This window comes from Pavona decussata, unplaced genomic scaffold (assembly GCF_977016875.1).
Source record: "Pavona decussata unplaced genomic scaffold, jaPavDecu1.1 SCAFFOLD_9, whole genome shotgun sequence".
Classification (NCBI taxonomy): domain Eukaryota; kingdom Metazoa; phylum Cnidaria; class Anthozoa; order Scleractinia; family Agariciidae; genus Pavona; species Pavona decussata.
In genome coordinates this window covers 1446050-1467398 of record NW_028145432.1, presented here as the reverse complement: position 1 = coordinate 1467398, position 21349 = coordinate 1446050, and the positions used below count along the sequence as shown (strand labels likewise).

General features: G+C 39.5%; 1 protein-coding gene and 1 pseudogene across 1 annotated transcript; one reads left to right on the top strand and one right to left on the bottom strand.

Annotated features, from left to right (window-relative positions):
* Nucleotides 1-7704: 7704 nt before the first annotated feature.
* Nucleotides 7705-11509, bottom strand: LOC146488469 (uncharacterized; annotated as a pseudogene).
* A 4725-nt stretch (nucleotides 11510-16234) lies between these two features.
* Nucleotides 16235-20181, top strand: LOC146488468 (uncharacterized). The gene has a single exon (XM_085116291.1). The coding sequence runs from the start codon at nucleotides 16369-16371 to the stop codon at nucleotides 18043-18045; it is 1677 nt and encodes a 558-aa protein (XP_084972417.1). The 5' UTR covers nucleotides 16235-16368; the 3' UTR covers nucleotides 18046-20181.
* The last annotated feature ends 1168 nt before the right edge of the window (nucleotides 20182-21349 follow it).

Genomic DNA, 21349 nt, shown 5'->3' with positions numbered 1-21349 from the left:
AAGCGCGTCCGGTGACCTCGCTCTCTGCAGTTAACGGACATGGTTCCACCTCTTCAATAAAACGCTTAGTCCCTTTTGTCGGGTTAAACACAGCATGGGAAGCGTTATCCTTGAATCGTACTTGCTTTGACATCTTGTCTCGGCTCTCAGGTTTCACTTTAAGACACACTGCATGAGTCTCTCCTTTCATTAATAAGTTGCGGACGTGTGAGAGAAAAGTAGGATCGAAATCCACCAATCATATTTTGCACTATCAGCTGTTTTATTCTTATTTAGCTTGTAACACTGGTTTCTTTTTATTGCGCGTTCAGCGTTTTCTTTCAAGAAAGACATGTCGAGTCAGCAAAACGTACGAGCTTTGTTAAAAATCGGATTACATTTGTATGCAGGAACAGATACTTGCAACTGATTGGTGCGCGCCATTTCACTCACCGTGTCAGTGTAAAAAGTTGTTCCCTCGGTGGTCCGGTAAAGACGTTTGACCTTTAGTAGTCCTGAAAAGACGTTTGACCTTAGAAATCGGTCACATTTGTATGCAAGAACAGATACTCGTCTCTGATTGGCGATTATGGTTAATGGTTTTTGGCTATTTCGAGGAATGGGAAGCAAAATAAAATAACCAATCACGTTAGCGTTTAATTCTTAAAAAATTGTGCGTGCTTTGTTTCGAACTGTGTGTTAGGTTTCGAGCAGTGTGCGTTGTAAAGTTCATGTGCTTATTCTTCATCTAGATTTACAGTTGAGTTCTTCTTGCGCTAGTTTGAAAGCGTTTGTGTTTAAATCATATTTCTCGAAGGGCGTTAAAAGTTTTCACTGTATCTATAATTGTGCGATTTCAAAGAGCGCGCGCAAATTGGTGTCCTTTGTTTCTCATTGAGGTTTCGAGCAGCGTGCGTTGTAAAGTCCATGTGCTTATTCTTCGTTTAGATTCACCGTTGAGTTCTGCATTTGTTAGTTTGAAAGCGTTTGTCTTTAAATCATATATCTCGAAGCGCGTTAAAAGTTTTAACATTAAGATTGTGCAGTTTCAAAGAGCACGCGTTAAAGTTTCTCAAAGGTTTGCGTACCTTCAAATCTTTTCGTTAATGGCGTTCAAAATGGCGTCCTTTGTTTCGAACTTTATGTATTAAATAGCTTCGATTGGATTGCTAGAGATTTTACGAAACTCAAAGTAACATTTCTTAATTACGTTGCAGGTATTAAGCACTTGCTTTATATGCATGGAGCAAGGGTGGAACCTACCAGAATCTGGCTGTTGCAGGCAGTGTCGCCACGAAAAATGCGGTGGCGCAGGACGCTGGTCGCAAATTCAAGCAAATGCGCCCACTGCCGAGCAGATTCCCAAACAGCCTCGACGAATGACTATATTGACGAAGTGGACCAGTTTATGGCGGAGTGTAGAAGAATGGTAAGTATTTTAAAACATTATGTACTATACCTTATGTAAGCTTGCTTCTAGTTATGCGCCGTAAAAGTAATTCCAAAGTATTTAAGCGGACGATACAATGAATTGATCTGATCTTGTGACACATGAGCTCAAATATCCATACGTACTCAGAGGTGTACGTGTGAATGATGATTGTAGTTATTGATGAGGGTTCTACTTTCGAGACTCAATTGAAAACTAAGTAAAGTTATTTTTAATTATTTTTCCTTTACAGGTTTGTGGTACCCTACACCCAGGAAACGAAATTAGATGGAACTGTGTCCTATGTACATATTTTTACAAAACGCAAACGGAGCTACATAAAGTTGAAATATACAGTTTGTTTAAAAAATTGGTCGACTGTAATTGTGAAGAATACCACTGTAATCATTGTCTAAAATCATTAAACGGGAGGAGACTAGTTTAATTATTGTGTTTTAATTTTCTTATTACCTTTTAAATGTTAAAAGTTTTCAAATTCAAATTTTTCAATTTTTCAAATCTTATTTCTTATTTTCGATTAATGTGTAAATAGATTTAAAATTGCCTTTTTCCTATTATTACATTTTCCAAACTCACGTCAAGTTTTTTCATAAGTAATTATCGTAGGTGTAGGTATCGTAGTACAGATTCGTAGGTACAGATTTTGTAATATTCATTTTTATATTAAAGTTTATTCTTCTCTCACAATCAGTTGTCTCCTTCACTGTCTTCTTCAAGGGTTAAAAAAAGTTTCTTGACACACCACGGGGTAAATGGTTCCATACACCAGTCATGTAAAAATGTTTGTTGAATAACAGCATTGATCCAAATCTCATCGCGTACCTCCAATTTCAGAATCTTGTTAAGTTGACGCGTAAATTTCTCTTTGTCGTTGGGCGGAAACGTACCACCAGAGCACAGTACACTTGACTAATAAACAGCAATCTCCATTTTCTACCCCCACTTGCATCTCATTAAACCCCTCTTCCACCTAGATGGCTTGCATCTCATTAAACCCTTTCCCTATATCTACCACATGTCATGTCAACTCATTCAACGCTTAAAACCGGTTTAAGGCACCCCTAAATCTGTTTGAATACATGAATAAAATTGGTCTTGTCATTCGGGACATACTACTCATTTGTCCACCGAACAGATGGGACACCCTTACGAGAAGAAGAGAAAACCACATTGTTAAACTGGTTGAAAAGTGCCTCAAGGGAACGGCCTCAAGTTATTTTTCCAATTATTTTCAACTTAAACGACATGATATTCATGATTATGATGTTAGGAATAAGAACAAACTAGTTATTGATAGGGTTAAATTGGAATCGACCAAAAGAGCGTTTTTTTTTTTTATAAAGGGGCAGATATTTTTAATAATTGTATGTGAATTCTAGTTTTAGTCGTTTTATCTCTTTTCATATGGATGATTTCTCGATTTCTTATATAGCTTTTTAGATCTAGTTTTTTTTTTAATGCAGGACCCATGTTGATAGCAGTTTTTATAATTGAAATGGTCATCCTGTATAAATATGTTTATTATTATTATTATTATTATTATTATTATTATTATTATTATTATTATTATTATTATTATTACTGGCTAATATTTGTCATTGGTCACCCATATTGGCCAATGTTGATCTATGATGACTCATATTGGCTACGATTGACCCATGGTCCTAAAGGTCCTATTACGTTATGGGCCAATATGAGCCAATATGGGTTGCCAAAGCCCCAAATTGTTCAGACTTCTCTTCATCAAATCCTAGAAAGAGTTTCTGCCAAAATGTCACAAAAAAAAATCTTCAGAAAAATTTCTTTCCCGGAAAAGTCTCAAATCGCTATTTTCAAACCTCCCAAAAGCTTTAAGAAAATGTCCGTTTTGTGCGTTTCCGTCACTAATATCTTTTCGTAGGTTTTCCGCTAATATCTCCGTTGATAAATACTTGTCATTCTATCCTGTACTACCCTGGAACTACACTGTTGTTGTGTTATTTTTTTGTCAACGTATTGCACAGCAGCAAGTTTAGCTTTGTTTATTAGCTTTTGTGTTATTGTGCCTGTTTTTAAGTTTTGTAATTTTTCTCTTGCATGTTGTTTTCATATGCCACACGGAAAATTGAGTAACTATTCACACGAGCAAAAAAGTCAAAATAAAAAACCTACAACGAGAAATTTATCATCTAAGGACACAAGACCAAACACTTTTCTTAAAGAAACTCTTAATTAAAGGAAAACTCGCTGATGTGCATTACCCTCCAGTCTGTCACATTTGCCGGCGATTCCTTTAGACAAATAAGAAACCTGAGGCAGCCCACGGGCTGCACGTTCGCACCATGTTTTACTAAGAAGACCGTCGTCTTGTTCTCTGAAGGCGAATAGAAGCCGCTGCGTCTTGTTCTGTCTTGATTGACCGAGTAAGCAAACGTCACAACTACTCCTGCTCCTTGGCGTAAAGTTGTTTGTAAAAAGCTGGTACGCGAATCATGTTATTCCACCTTAGATTAATATTTCCGCGTTGAAAAATTTTGATGAATCAATGTAGAGTGTCATTTGCGTCTACCGGCGTGTGGCTGCCTGTTCTCAGTAGAACAAGGGCACTCGCAATAGGCGCTAGCGAAATCTAAGATGGAAACCGAACAACGCCAATCTGCAAGGTACATAATAACGTACTCAATATTAAGCGTCCAAAACTGGATAACAAAATTAAAAAAAAAACCCTAACGCTCTCTGTAATTATGAGCCACGGAAAATCATACGGAACAAGATGGCCCATTTATGGTGCCTTTTAGATTTGCTGCGACATCGAACCGCACTCGATCACTCTTGTTGAAGCCAAGATCTGAACTCAACCGTCAGCGAGAACGAGTAACTTTTCAAACCCGAATACGTCTAAATTTGAATATAAAATTTACGATAGAATAGAACTTAAATTATGTGAATTATATTATCATACAATGATAGCTGAGTTTAATCGTTTGTCTGACGATTGAGTCACATAACGGAAGTCGGATATCCCAGACAATTGAACGAAGCAAGAATCTAAGGTATTTATTGTTTGAGGGGATACATGCCGTCTTAAGTAATGATTTTTAGTGAATTTCTGAACGGCAAAGTGAAAAACAGTATTTCTGTGTGTGTTTGTGTGTGTGTGTGCGTGGTTTTCCGCGCGCGGAAAAGTCATACACGTGAACATAGCTTCTGGAAATACTGATAGGGATTTCGAGCAATTTCTTCTTCTTCAAATATACTGGGTTTAACATCGTTGAAAAAAAAAGCAACATCAACGGATTGAATGTATTGTCCGTAAACGAAGAAACGTTCTTGCTGTCGTCTTCCCAACAGTGACAAAGTTGAGGCTAATTTGGATGCAGACAAAAGAGATATTAAAAGGTCAGTCATTTTTCCATAAGGTCTATATTGGGACACAATGCAACTGCTATGGGTGGGAGGGTAGGGCAGTAATTAAAACGAAGTGACTTATCTTGAAACGAGCGATACAACGTAACTGACACAGGATCCTATCGTACCACTGCCATTAAGCTAAATGAACTGTATTTTAAAATATCACCAGACGCGTGTTTGAACCTCAACTGAGCAATTTAATATTTAACAATTATTCCCTGAGCGCGCGTTGGATATGAGATTTTATTAGAATCTGGATCATTGTATAATGCAATTCCAGGAATTTGATTGGCTTAACAACCATGGTATATGAGCCATTATACCATGCCCGAGAAATAACCACCATTAAATCGTCTTCTGGTTGTTCTTTTTTTTTTTTTTTAACAGCTTTATTGACCATCACACATGTTAAATACAATAAATTAAACAGCCAGAAAGAAATGAAAAATATGTGCAAGGTGATTTAAAGTGATAAGGTCAAAAGGGCAGGTGCGAACGGGACGCGAGGACCCATGCGAGGCACCTCCCATGATACAAATAATAATTAAAACACGAACAACCAAAAGACGCTAAAAAAACTAGGGATGGCAGGAGCAGGATCGTACAATTGACCAGGTACAGGGATAGAATATGTCAAAGTGATTTTGCAAAAGGTGAAACATGTGCTCAGTAACAAAGTTGCGGAAGAAAGCAGTAGTTGAAAAACTGGTAGGGGGTGATAATTTACAGATATAGTTCCAGAGCTTAACAATACGATTAAAGTAAGAGGCCTGAAAAGTGCTACTTTTACATACAGGAGTTTTAAGGTTATAAGGATTACTTAGTTTGGTTCGGCCGTGAGAAACAGGAGAAACAAAATCATAAACATTAAGATCAGTAAAACCTTTCCGACATTTGTAAAAAAAGACAAGATCTTTGAGTTCGCGGTCAAATGTCAGAGGAAGAAGTTTCAAAGTTAAAAGTCTGTCTCTGTATGACATCACGCCTACACGTTGTTTGAGGATCCACCTTGTGGCCCTCCTTTGAACCCTTTCAATTTGAGTTTTTAATGAAATCTTGTCCGGGGACCAGACTTGGGTCGCGTAGGATAACTGAGATTTCACAAGTGCAAGATAAAGTGAGCGTCTAGCAGAGACATCGTTTAATAGTGGGCACGTGCGTTTTAAAAGTCCAAGTAACTTGTTGGCCTTAGCAGTAATGGAATGGATATGTGTGTTCCAGGTGAGGGAGTTGCAAAGCGAAATCAGCAAGATCTAGCAATATTTCTTGATTGTTTTTAATAAAACAATTATTCCACTCAGGCTTGTTGAATATGAGATCATCATAGCCAACTCGGCGCTACGCGCCTTGTTGCCTATCTATCGTCTCATATCCAAGGCACGCTCGTGGAATAATTGTTAAATAGATAGCCAAGGAGGCGCGTAGTGCCGAGTTGGCTATAATTATGTCATATCCAACAAGCGTGAGCGGAATAATTACTTTATTCAAAGCAATCAAGAAATATTGTTAGACAAGAACAATTAGAGACAAGACAATTAGAAGACAATTTAATGGTCTCTATTTCCCTGGCAGGGTATAATGACTTATATAACATGGCTCCTAAGCCAATCAAATCCCTCGAATTGCATTATACAATGATCCAGTTTTTAATAATGTATATTGGAACAGAATACAACTGCTCAAGGACGTAGCCCAAATAGCATAAGTCATAAGAATTGGGTAAAAACGGGTCAGTCCACTGGTAGGGAGTGGTACTGGTAGGAGAAATCTGTTGCGCAATTTTAAGAAACAGGCTGACAGGCGGATATAGAGATTTTAACAATCAGAAGACCAAGTCAACCAAGTTGATTTCATAGCGGACCTCCGAAACATTACAATTTGTATAGTTAAAAGGTTTGTGGAGAGCAAGTATCGTCCATAAAATATTTCGTAATCAAAATATCCAGCCTTTATGTCTCCTTTCCCACGCGTAATACAATTAAGTGCCAATATTTCGTGATGTCAGTTTTATGCCAACAGACGAGCTTCGTTTGCTTAGAGCGTCAAAACACAAATAAACCAGCCAGTATTGGGATTAATATTGGCCATGCGTCATGGCCGCTTTTATTAATTATTAATTAAATCCAATAATGTAAAATAAAACGAATGAATAACTATTATTTTAATTATTAAGCTCTAGCAAAGGTGAGGGCACTATAAAAAAGGCCAACAACAAGTTGAAATGTACATAAACGAAAATAATTGAAAAAAAAATGACAAAGGTGGAGAAAGGGGAGGAGGTGGGTCGAATTCGGAGAGCGTGTCAAGTCTGAGACTGAGAGGACGAGCACGAGGCAATGGCCACATTTTATACTGGCAGTTTGAAGTCGAGGCTAAGTACTTTTCCGTGAAAGCTCGTGATTATTGCTCAATGTACTTTTTATTGTTACTTCGGTCACAGGATAGTCTTGTGACTCTTGCTCAATATTTTTATGTAATGAGAATTAGGGTTTTAGCGAAAACATACCTCCAGTCACGCCCTGAAACGATGTTCCACCACAACTCCCCCACAGGTCTATACCGAGTTAATTAATAAGCCTAGTTAATCTATTTAAATCACTAAGAAGGCGGAAGTCATAAAAGTTCTTATTTGCCGGCAAAGAAATTCCTTTATGTCTCCTTTCCCACGCGTAATACAGTTAAGTGCCAATATTTCGTGATGTCAGTTTTATGTTAACAGACGAGCTTCGTTTGCTCAGAGCGTCAAAACACAAATAAACCAGCCAGTGTTGGGATTAATATTGGCCATGCGTCATGGCCGCTTTTATTAATTATTAATTAAATCCAATAATGTAAAATACAACGAATGAATAACTATTATTTTAATTATTAAGCTCTAGCAAAGGTGAGGGCACTATAAAAAAGGCCACAAGCCTCCTGAAAGGAGGCTTGCCCCACCCGAAGACTGTTGGCAGCAAAACTGAACATTCTCTATATCATCACTGAGAAGTCATCACAGCACCTGCTTGTGGAACTTAATTATGACTTAGACTAGTTGCAAGGCTAGGCGTTCATATATAATTAAGAAAAGCATTCGACTTCCATCGACCCAACTGACGAATTTGTGAATCAGAAAAACCTTTGGCGGCGGCCCAACTGGTCGCGCCGATGCGAAAGCTGTGCGATTTATAAAGCGACGGATCTAGATTACAAAATCTAAGCGAATTGTTGAGTTTTTCCACAAAGAAAGACCTCTTAATGGGTGCCCCATCTGGCCAGCAAAATAACGGACTACTAATCGGTCCTCTGGCTAAAATAAAATCTAAAATGGTTGTAACTGGACAACATGACTCCTCCTTATAGATATATATAACAAAGGGGCGCCGTTCTGAATCACTGTGCTTGTATTTGAAAATAGTGAGTTGCAGGGCTTTGACCTGCTGCTGGCTATCCACTAGCCTTTCTAACTGTGTAACGTGAATCAAATTACTATGATCATTAGTGTTGAAGGTGATTTCACCTATACGCAAAAAGGCAAAGAAAGCTAAGGAAGACATTGCTGACAAGAGCTTCGACTGATACGCTGTCGCTGTAGTGTGCGTAAAAGAGTTTATAACTTGCTGCAATATCGGCAATGTAATTGGTAGACGCACATCGTGCGCCGGAACTAACTTCCGATAGCCTTTAATTATCTGTCTAATTATCACCGTTTCAGTCGGATCACCTACGCCTGCCAATTTATGAGTATAACCTATGGCTGATAAATAACTGGAAACAGTAGAGGAAGCGTAATGTAACGAATACAGATGCGAAACAAATAGCGCTATAAAAGCGGGTTGTATAGGAAGAACTAATTTTGTGTCACCTAAAGTCGACTGAGCCCATTCTGTAAATAGATTCCATGACCTTTTATAAGCTGCCGTAGAACCTTTACTTAGACTAGCAGATAGAAGGTGCTTTGTGATAGAGGCCAACTCACCGGCAGGAGATGAGTTGGAACTACTGTGGGTTCGGAATCCATGCCCTGGCCAGGGGACTTGAATTTCGTGACCTGTAAGCGCGATAAGGCGTCAGCTTTCGTATTGAGCAACCCAGGTATATGAATTGCCTTAAATAAGATATTATGTTTCAAGCACTGTAACACCAGGGCACGTAACAGAACCAATAGCTTCTTATCCTTAGTTGTTTTCTTGTTTATCACTTCAACTAATCCTAGATTGTCGGTGTGAAACATAGTTCACCTGTTGGAAAATTGCGAGGCCCAAATGGCAATGCTAAGAACGATCGGAAACATTTCGAGAACTATAATGTTGTGGCCCACCCAGCTATCAGGTCATTTACCAAAAAACCAATGCGAGCCAAAGACTACACCATAACCTAAAGATCCTGATGCATCAGTGAAAAGATGCAGGTGAGAAGACGAATGCCAAATATAATCCAAGAAAAAGGAGCGACCATTGTACGAGGTCAAAAATTCGAGCCATAGTTGAAGATCTGCTTTAGTTTCTAGGGCGTCGAATACCTACGGTGAGGTTAATCAATCGACGTAAAAATGTGCGACCTGGTACTATGACAGAACAAGTGAAATTTAGCGGGCCGATTAAAGACTGTAATTCCTTCAAGGACACCTTTTTCCGTCGAAGGAAATCTTGTATCAAAGATCTGCACTTGATTAATTTATCACTAGGAAGGCGAGCTTCCTGTCGAGTTTAATGCCTGCGAATGACATAACACAGCTGGGACCAACTGTTTTCTCAGGCCCCATGGGGACACCTATGTCATCACATGCCTGAAGGAAGGTCTGCAAATTTTTACCACAAGAAGAGAGCGAATGGTTAAAAATTAGAAAATCGTCTAAAAGGTGTAATATACCTGGGATACCCATTATACTGCGAGCTATCCATTCTAAAGCAGAGCTAAAACACTCAAAAATTTTCCAAGAACTGGAAAGCCCCATGGCAAGATTTTTATCAAAGTAAAATTGGTTCTGCCAGCGGATTCCTAGCAAATTGTAATCGGAGGGACTAACAGGAATCAATCGGAAAGCATTTTTGATATCAGTTTTGGCGAGCGCACAGCCCCTGCCAGTGCGCCGAATTAACCTAACTGCGTCGTCAATAGATGCGTAATGTACGCTCGGCGCGATTTTTGGAATATGTGAATTCACTGATTGACCTTCCGGAAAGGACAAGTGATGAATTATGCGGAACTCCCCCGGAACCTTTTTAGGAATTAAGCCCAAAGGAGAAATGTGAAATATCGGAAAAGGTTGAGTTTTGGAAGGACCAGCTATTCTTCCTGAGTGCAACTCTTTTGCTAGTTGAAGGTCTAGAGCAGACGAAAGATTTTTGCTGGAAAAATTATTCCTTGGCCCAACATAATCAATTGAAAAACCAAATCGGAAGCCATCAAGAAGGTATTGCTTAGACCGAGGCGGATATCCGTCCAGATAAGCCTGCAATTTATCTACCTTGATTGGTGTTGACATTTGACGAGACAGGGCGGGACTGAGAGGCTGATTTGTTTGCTGTCGCTGAGTGATTTGCACAGGCAACCCTGGGGTTCGGTTGTTGTCTGGGCAATGCACATTTTCCGGCTGGATGCGGGGAACCACATTTGAAACAGTCGTGTTTAAAATTGCAGCCAGAACACTTTCCCCCCCCGGTGAAATTTCCAGCAATTACCGGACGGAAAGGGATGAAAAGGCACCCTAGTACCTTTGGGACCAGAGTGGATATCGGAAGAAAAAGATTGTGAACCTTTGGGAATGTGGTGCGCCTGCAACCACAACTCCCAATGGATTTGGTCCCAAGGGAACAGGGTTTTTTGCCTCAAGAAACGAAAGTTTTCGTCGTAATAACGCAAGTGGGCGTTTTTAGCCGCTAGATCCCGCACTGTCTCGCTATGTTTCATCATAGCCGGGGCCTCGTTTGAAAATCTGACAGTATAGACAGCTACAAAGGTCTGAAACGCTGTGATCCATTGATCAATGGTCGTTATACGCTTTGTTTTCTGAGTTGGTTTGAGACTAATGACCGGCCGACTCGCTGATTGCGAAGATTGTACCACCAAATTGTACCTAGAATCGCTTGGCAGAGTAGTATTCAATAGTGTACCTAGATCAGTGTACTCGTGAGCCCAAATCTTGGACTGAATTTTGTCAGGAATTCTGGACGCGAGCGGCACTGAAATTTGTTGATGAATACGGGCCGGGCGGTCACCAGTCTCGTTTCGTTGATTAATAGGTACTATGTGTGGTACACTAGGACTATCTTCACTAATACTAATGTTAGAAATCACACTCTCACCGGCTATGTCCTGAATCACACCTGCCACTGACCCCTGTACAGAGGCAGCCAGATCAGAGTTCTGTCCCTTTGAAAAGTTCTGGTCTTGTGGAAACGTGGACATAAGTCCAGACGCCTTGAGTCCTTCCACAACTGCATCGGACACAACAGCCGCAACATCCGCAAGTGAAGTTGAGCCTTGCCCGGTCGCCTTATCGCCCGATAATAAAGGAACGCGCTCCAACTGGCTGGGATGAACGGTACCTTGGTCACCGGGCGCCGGTGTTTTTCCAGCTTTTCCACGCTTGGCCTTCGCACCACCAGATGTGGATTTGGCTTTACGTTTGGGCGCGCGTTTTGCCGTCCCAGGGATAACAGCAGCAGGGAGCACAGCAGGGGCAACACGTTTTTGGCCTCTGGTCATCATGATCTTTGAGAAATAAGAGAGGATAGAAACTGTAGACTGATCATGAAATTACGACAGAAAAACAAATGGATCAGGGGTGCGTCCCAAAAATAGGGCCCAGCAGGTCCTTGCGTGCCACACGTGTACATTGTACACAATGAACAACAATAATTAATAATCATAAGATTAACTGAAAGAAAAAGCAATTAAAAAAAATAAAAATAAACACGGCAACATGTTTGGCAAGTCAACAAAAAAGCCGGCTGCCGCAAGGAACATGTTAAAATGCCGCAAATGACAGCAGAACCACTGGTTCCAAACCCGACACATATGTCAAAAAACAGCGACGAAGATAAAGCGTGCGCTGAAAAGTGGCGTGCAAATGACCTAAATTAAGCTGGGGGCGTGGTAGGATCACCCGCCTGGAAAATTTGCTTGAGAGCGAACAAAATGGCTCCTCTGTAGCTTCTATATAAAGCATAATGGCCTTGCGCATTGAGGTGTACCCCATCCCCACATATTAAGGGTATATTCGGCTTACGTAGCCCTTTATGGCACCAAAATTGAACAAAATCTAAAGTCTCCAGTACTACGCTGAGATACTGGTTAAGGATAGCCACTCTTTCATGGTATAAAGGCACCTCCCGTGGGATGGCGGCGCGGTTGATGACTTGGCACACCATAATGTAGTTAACGTGGCATTGGTTGTGCAAGATATGGACAAGAGCCTCAATTTTGGAACCCACAGTCTCAGGTTTTACACCAAGTTGGCACAAGTCATTAGAACCAATCTCCAAAATAACAATATCGGGTTTTAGGCGCCTAACACCATAGAGGTCTAAAGCGCAGATACTCTGGCTGATCGAGACAGATGGAGGTCCCGCTTAACCCTTCTATCACCACCCTGGTAGACGAAAGTTTTAAAACGGTGCACAAAAGAGTGACCCAAAATGAGGACTTTTGGCTTATAAGGCATAACAATAGTATATAAAAACAAATTGATAGATATACTCAACTCTGAATAAACGAAGATAGGACAACTCCTGAATGAGGTTGCAAAAGGATTTCCGAACTCGGAGAGCGAGTCAAGTATTCGAACTTGGAGAGCGTGTCAAGTCTGAGACTGAGAGGCAATGGCCACATTTTATACTGGCAGTTTGAAGTCGAGGCTAAGTACTTTTCTGTGAAAGCTCGTGATTATTGCTCAATGTACTTTTTATTGTTACTTCGGTCACAGGATAGTCTTGTGACTCTTGCTCAATATTTTTATGTAATGAGAATTAGGGTTTTATCGAAAACATACCTCCAGTCACGCCCTGAAACGATGTTCCACCACAACTCCCCCACAGGTCTATACCGAGTTAATTAATAAGCCTAGTTAACCTATTTAAATCACTAAGAAGGCGGAAGTCATCAAAGTTTTTATTTGTCGGCAAATAAATTCCTTTTTTATTTGCTCACTTAATTCTTCTATTTCTGATACATACTTAGTTGTAGCCCATAACATTGGTGTGCAGTAGTTCAGGTGTGACCAACCAGCTGCAAAGGGAGTACATGTACAAAAGGACAGCAACATAACGGAAATAGAATTATAACAGCAAATGCCCCTTATCACTTTTTCCACATAAAAGAAACACAAACAAATAAAATTCAGAAGTCATTAGTCTTATGGATGAAACACAACAGGCTTACAACGTACAAAAGTAACTGCATTATATGGAGTGTGCAAAACTGAATCTTGAGACCTGAAATCCTTTTTCCATCCACAACACTTATCTGCTTTCAAATGTATCCACAATAAGTTTCAATTCCATATTTCTGCATTTCTAGGTTTAAGGTGGCAAGTGTCAATAGACACGAACGCAAACGTCATGGCATCAGAACTATACTGAATGACAGGAATGGTCATTCCTTTTGGAGCTCAGTATTAATGTTCATAAGAAAATGATCTATTGCTACTAGTATGATCCCAGTGACACTATCAACAATTAAGGTTTGGCAAGAGCCTGGCCTTTACAAAATGCAAGGATGAAGAGCTCTTTGAACTCATCTAAAGAGCTCATGTGCGCTACAGGAATGGTAATCTCTTTGCCACATGCACCTACAGTTGGAAAACATATTCTGTGTTTAGGGTTGTACTTAAGGCAGTCATGGTTAAAGTACACAGTCACCTTAAACATTTGGTTATCAATTGGTTTGTGTTTCTGTCCAGTTAACCATCCCATGCCTCCTGCCACTGTTAAATCTGGATTTTCAAACGTTTCTGCTCCATCTGGAGTCTCACAGTCAAGGTTGGCATCTTTATAATTCCAGGCAACTGCTGCTGAGTGACCTATGATGCTGCTACCTTCAAACAACTTTAGGCAGTCTTGGAAGTGATCCATTAAATCTTCTTCAATTCGTCTTCTCGAAGACCCTGATGGTGAGTACTGAGGGTCCATTAGGGAAAACATGTAATTGGCATCAGGTGTCAACTGCTCCTTAAAATTTCCACTGAAAAACAGTGGCAGGCACACAGATGGGTACTTAAGTATCAACTCTGCCAATCCATAGGTAGACATTCCTTTAAGGAATTCTTTCATGTGCAAGGAACGGCGATTTACTAGGCTCACTTTCAGAGATCTTAAAATTTCGTCGATGTGGTCATCATCCACTACACCAGTGTATACATGTTCGAAAATCATCTCAGTGAAGTTATTGCAATTTTAAATGACATCGTTCAGAAGTTGCTGTTCTTTTGTTGTCAGATGTGATTCTTCAATGCTTATCATGTCAATGTTTTTTGACATTGATTCATACACACACTGTTCAAGGAAACATGGAGGAGGTCCTCCTTGGGCCAAAGAAACTGTTACAATCTCACCATAGGTGGGGAAGGTGCCATTTTGAACATATTATGTAGAGTCTGTGGGACTTCCATCTGGGAACATCTCCCTTCCCATGTCAGAAATAACTTCTGCTAAGAATTCTTGTTACATAGTACCAGTATCAATACCAGCCTCACCATTAAAATGCACTTTCAATACACTTGTGTGTGGAGATTTTCAGGCCTGCCTTTGCCATAATGCAAGTGTTCTTGAAAAGGGTGCACGGCGTCGTGAAAAAAGAAAAAATTCTTGCATGCGATCAACTCTTTCTGACAAAATTTTTACAATTTGGCTTGGAAAAATAGTACTATAATAAAAATCATAAAAAAAAACCTTTATAATTTGTCGTTAAAAATAAGGACCTCCGTCAGGTGTCTTCAATAATTGCAGATTCTAGTGAAACTGCCTTCCAGAACTGCTGTCAAAGAGATCTCCTTATCACTTTCCATAACAGATACGAATAAAGAATCTTAAGCTTATGCGATTGAATGACAAATTTTCAAAGTCGTCATCGGTACAGGCTAACAAAGCAAGTAAGAGAACCTTCACGCGAAAGACAGCTACTACTTTCGCTTTCTTTCTTTTCTCTTTTTTTTGTTTTTTTGTTTTGCTTTGTTATCAATTGCAGGTTAAGAGCCAAGGATTATGGTCGCGAGGGAACTTGAATGCGAGAACTCTGCATCACGAGTCGAGCGTCGCAACCGACAGGGTACGAAACATAAATAGTTAATTGTGACAAACAGCTGAAACTTGAACGGGCAAGAAAATCAGCGCGTAAAATACAATATTCTTTTCGCGATGTGTGTGTGTAATAAAAAAAAACATGTCAATATTCCCACAAGTAGTAGAGTGGTCAAGTACATTTTCATTTGGTTTGCGTTTATTTTGTAGTCATTTCAAGATATAATATATTATTTACATTGCCACCAGCACGCATCCGTGGTTAGAATGGTAATTTCAAAAATAATAAAATCTGAAGAAATTCTTGCCAAGTAAACACTGTTTCATCCACAGTTCATTCTGAGCTGTTTTGTCTGTAATATCTGGTCTTTAAAAATTTTGAGGCAGTTCCAGGAATCAAGAAACTGCAAAAACAAGAGTCGTAAATACCTGATGATAAACAAAGGCGTTGCTGCCTACTGTGAATCACAGAATAATAATCTTATCATTACGACGGCTTTTGGTTGCTTTTTATCTGATGTTTCAAGTCTAATAAAGGCCAATCAAAAAAATCTCCAGAAAAAAGTCCTCTTTTGTCAAGTAATTTTAAAAGAATTTTTAAAGCTTGTACATTTTACTATTATAGTATTTTCTTACTATCGAGTAGAATGTGTAATGGCAATGGCACTATTTCTTTAATGTAGTATTTATTATCTTTCGCATGAGTCATGTAATGTTTATCTATCTTTTTAAACATTTCCTATCAGTTTTCATACCTTGCTTACACTTGAACGTGATAGTTAAAAAGATGATCCACTGTTTAATTCGGCGTTTTGCACTAGAGTCAAAATGATCGACCAAAACATTTAATAAAATAGAAAATGCCAAGAAAGGTCTTCACTTAAAATGTTGGAAAATTTACAATAGGTTTTATCATGAATAAATACTGCAATAACATTGTACAAACAGTGCTTGTGGCATCCAGGCACGCAATTATAAAAACGCTCGAAAACCAGGGAGGAAACTTCCTTATTACCCAGTCCAATATAGCAATATGCATGGTATGAATCCTTTCATTTATATTAACAAAAGTGCATGGGGTGAGAACAAGCAATCAACGAATCACAAAGTTTGCGCCTCCAACAAATTACTTAGAAACCGCAGTCTCATGCAAATACAGTGAAGTAATTCGCGTCAGACGCAGCTGAAGAATAAAAACAAAGGGAAGTGTATTTGAATATTGTCAAGTACATCGTGCGGAGGCTTGTTAGAATTGATATTACACGTTTAAATGCGTGGTCGAGATATCTGTAACAAAACAAGGTGCTAAAATCCGGCTAAATCGAAAGGATGGCGTCCAAACTTTACGACGTCGTGGCTGCAGTGGAACACGAAGTTAGTTGCCCTGTTTGTTTAGAGGAATTCCAAGAACCCAAATGCTTACCAAACTGTGCTCATAACGTTTGTCAAGAATGTTTAGAAGAGATGGCCTACAAAAATGCCCGAGTTAATATCGAATGTCCAGTTTGTCGAGTAGAGTCGTCCATTCCTACCGCTGGTGTATCAGCGTTTCCGAAAAATCATCTGTTAGCACGACTAGTCGAAAGGAATCCCTCTAGCAAGGCCAAAGATAATGAATTTATCAAGGAAGCCCTGAAAAGAAGTAAAGAAAATGTGGAGGGCTTAAAAAACGCCATTCAAGAGATGGATGTACGTCGCAATTCCATAAAGAAACAAGGTGAGAACCTAAAGCAAGAAATAAATAGTGCAGCAAACCAAGTCATTCAGATGGTTCGAGACCAAGAAAAGCAATTGCTCCTTGAGGTTGAGCAATACATGAATGACAATTACCCTGAGACAACCTTTAGTAAACAAAAGGAAAAGCTGAATAATTTACTTGCAAAGACTTCCAACGGCGTTGAAACCATTGAAAAAAAGAAAGAAGCAGACAAACGCACGTTGAAGCAGGCGCAGCATCTTGAGGAGCTAGCTAAAGTGGCTGGCATTCAAATTCTTTCAGCGAGACGCAAATGCTTTCGCAAGTTCGATTTGAATTTTATGAAAAGTGAAACTCCTGAGAGGTCTGCGAAAAACTTTGTTGGAGTGCTTAGCACTAAGGGAGATGCTGAAGGAGATAAACATCCACTAGTCGGTGTAAATGAATGTCTCAGCAACGAAAAAGTTATCACGCATATTGACGGATCAAAAATTAACGTACCCAAGTTCTTCCCCTTTGCAGTAACAGTGTCACCGAAAACCGGTGAGATGGCCGTTTTAGATGCCGAAAATAAACGTGTTCATATTTTTGACCGAGAAGGGAACCACCTCAGTCAATTTATCTTCATTTTTGGGGACTTTTGGGACATCACATATTCACTAAATGATGATATAGTGGTATTGAATAGAGATAATAATTCCTTGTTGCATTATGACCGATCTGGAAATCTCAAAAAGAAGTTTTCGATGATCCCTAGACCAAAGGTGAAATGCACTTTCCTGTCGCACGACTTATGTGGGCGTTTCTTAGTCACGTCAACCCCAAGATATCAAGAGTCGCCTTCAGAAACAGATGCGTGTGTTCTCATTTACAGCGGAAGCGGAAAACTTGAAACAGTGTTTGGTAAAGGAGTACTTTCGTCTCCCAAAAAGGCAGTCTGTTTCAACAGGAAATTCTTCGTTCCAGACGCGGATAGCAAGAGTGTGAAAGTTTTTAACAGCGATGGTGAGTTTTGCCGAGAAATTGGAAAGGGGATGCTTGAAGATCTCGCTGGGATCGCGACTGATTATGCGAATGGGTGTATTTTGGTGTGCGATTGTGAGGGTTATGCTGTTCATGTTTACAGCAAGGAAGGGACATTAGTAAGAACAATACGAACAGCTGCTCCCCCGGTGGAAATCGCATTATCCAAAGATGGAAAGAGACTTGTGGTCTGTTTTGACGGGGAAAAGGCAAAATGCTTTCAAATTATTTCTTATACGGAGGGAGCGCAGCCTTTTGGACACCAGGAACCGAAATCCAATGAGTGAAACTCTTGCAACTGAAATGTGACCGGTCGACAACTTATACGAGAAATTGGTCTTTTTACATCGATAGTATATGATTTCAGAGCAACAAAGAAACGAGGGAATGTTACTTGATCACTGCGATAGAAAGCACCTAGTCTAAAACCAGTATCGGGTAGGATACGCAAAAGTCGGCCAAGCAAACAAAGCATTACTTGTACCATGTAAGATTAATTGACTGAAACATAAGAAAAACATCATTATCAAGATGAAAATTTATCTATTGTAGCAAGACTCATTGCCCAGATTCCCAAAGCAGGCTAAACTAAACGGCCAGGATTAAGATCAACTTTAATTCAGTTCAATTAGCTATCACCTGAATTTTTTTCTCTTGTTCTTTATCTCACATTTTAAACTGAGACTGATATCGGTTTAAGGTAAGGTTGCCATAAGGTCGCCAATAATCGCTTGATCACTTAAATAGGGATTGGCGAAATGAAACCCTGAAATGCGGCGATTCAGTGATCAACCTACAGTAGCTTCCGATATGATCGTTGACGTTCGCGAAGCTTATGCAACGGCAACGATGGTTAGCGATTGTTAGCGATCATGTGGAAACTAGCGTTAACACTGATATATGTCACTGATGTGACATGGAGCGTCATTCGGGACAGGTTTAATAGGAAGATAAAACTATGTAGTCTCTTTTCCAGTTGTCGTATACATATTGCGTGTAGGATCTGACGGGAAAGGGCCACAGTTTGCTGCCTACTAATAAGACAGAAACAAATATAACAAGTAATTTGTAATGTTCGAATCTGGGAGTGACTCTCTCTTTTGGTGTTCTATTTGTTGCTGAAGAATATTCAAGAAATGTATCAATTGTGTTTTTAACCATTCGAGACCAACATCAAAATCCACCTTCTCCTTACAGTTCTCATTTGTCTTTATGGCACCAGTTTGGAGAGTTTACATCGAGATATTTTATGTTTGGTGATGATATCCTTTATTATTATGACCTGTATGCTTGATCAAGTAGCGCTGTTGTTAGGAAAAAACAGATGTTTACAACGAGCAAAAACTGATTTCTTTTTCATTACAATTGGATTAAAATTCGCCTAAACGTTCACAATGTTCAGCAAAACTTGATTGTTAACATAGCTTATTTTTACATGAGCTCGGAAATTCTTTGTTCTTTTCGGGGGGAATATATTACATAACCCCCAAATCAACTGTCTGAAAAGCTGGTTGCGGTTTTGATCGGTGAGGGTAAAAGGTGGAAAGAGTTTGCGGAATGGTATGTGGCATGGCGTGCGGAATGGCATAATTATGCGAAATACCATTTACGCGGGGAATAAATTAACTGAAGAGCGCATCCTGTTTTCGCGCCAATTTTATAAGAGCAGCAGCTATTTTGATGCTGCGGACTCTTGCTAAATATTAACAACAATTCGAGGATTTGATGGCCTGATTGTTGATTTGGAAGAAGTGAGGGTAAAGAAAGCGATGAAAACTGTTTATAGTTTTCGCATTCAAGGAACTATGAGTACGAAATCCGTAGTAAATTAAATTTCATGTTCACTTTACTCCATGCGACTTCGGTTGACAAAAATAACGTGGCAGCGTGAAGTCTTCTCAGGACAAAGATTGATCCTTTACCGAGGGCAAATAATAAACATTTTTTTCTTTTTTTTTTTTAACCCTCGGTAAAAGATCAATTCTCATACCCTGAATGCTCGATGATTCATTTATCATGAGCGGGAAAATGAACAACAATTTGACCAAAATGCATTTGCGATAAGAATAGTTTCACAACCTTTCACACAACCAGTGTCGATAATTAGACACCATACTTGTCATCTGCTTTTTTGCTCCAGGGCTTTTTCGCTTTTAAATCTCATTTTAGGTTGGGACGTCTGGCACTGAAAGACCTTAATTAAAGACGGATATGTTAAGTTCGATAACGCGTAACTGAACTATAGCTACCTGAATCGCCGTATTGAATAGCTAGGTAGCTAGCTCAGCAGCTCAACAGTGACTTGCGTACTCGTCGCTCGACGAAAATGTAAGGTGAGAAAAAGTAGAACATATTTTTCCCATGAGTTGTACAAATTGTTACCGTCAAAGAGTCTGATAAAATGACCGAGTTTAAATTTATAATTTCTCACGCAATAGTTTTGGCCTTGGACTGATGTTATTTCTCCAGTCTGGTGTTGCTACTCGCTGCCACGTTCTTTTTGTCAACTAGAAATTTAATTTATTCTTAGTTCCTTGAATGCGAAACTTCATCGATTTCTTCTCTCTCACTTCCTAACCAGCGATCAGACATGTTCTATCCCAGGCGTATATTTTCTAATCCTCGGTCTGTTGTTTGGTTGTTTAATAGTCCGCAACATCGAACAAACTGCTGCTCTTATAAAATTGGTGCTAAAAACAGGATACGCTCTTCAGTTAATTTATTCCCCGCGCAAATGGTATTTCGCATAATTATGCCATTCCGCAAGCCATGCCACATACCATTCCGCAAACTCTTTCCACCTTTTACCCTCACCGGGCTTTGATTGTTTGAAGGGAAGAGCGGGGCTAATGAACAGCTAATTTAAATGCGAAGGGATTATGTGTTAATATGCAAGGGGGATAAGTCACTTATCCCCCTTACATATTAACACATAATCCCCTCGCATTTAAATTAGCTTTTTATGAAGAACAAATTTACAAATGTTTATTTGGAAATATTAAGTACGACGCTACAATTTCTATTATTGAACGCTGCAAACCTTTACACAGTAAATACAGTGAATTTGGAGGGTATTCACTCTTATCTTTCTTCCTTACCTCATATACAAACTTGCTCAGCCAAAACGACAGTTCGAAATTACACAGTGTATTTAAAATTCCACTGTTTGGAGCTACCACGAAAGTGTCGCTGTAATTTATTGGTAACGAGTTTCGCTCGGTAACCCAGTCATCCCAAACTCGTGTACTCCATGAAGTTGCCCCTTTAGTGTTTTGTGGTATTCTTGCATCATTCCTCGCCTGAATTTCCTTCTAGCTTACAGAAGCGATCCCTCGGCCGGAATCTTCTTTATCTGTAAAAGGGTCGGTCAAAAGATCCTCGGTGCGTAAATTGAAATTGTCAACTGCTTTCTCGTCGTTTGCACCCGCAAATAAAGATTCAAAGTTGTTTTCGAAGAAGCAAAGACTTAGAAAAACATTTGACTATAAAAAATTGCGATAAAACATTTCGTAAAAACATTATAAAAAGGTTAAAAAACACGACGTTTCGATGTACATTACATCATTATCAAGTGAAATTAAAAATGCAAGA

What these genes read in the sequence shown, in the direction of transcription:
- LOC146488468 (XM_085116291.1), top strand. Translation starts at nt 16,369, where the DNA reads ATGGCGTCCAAACTTTACGACGTCGTGGCTGCAGTGGAACACGAAGTT.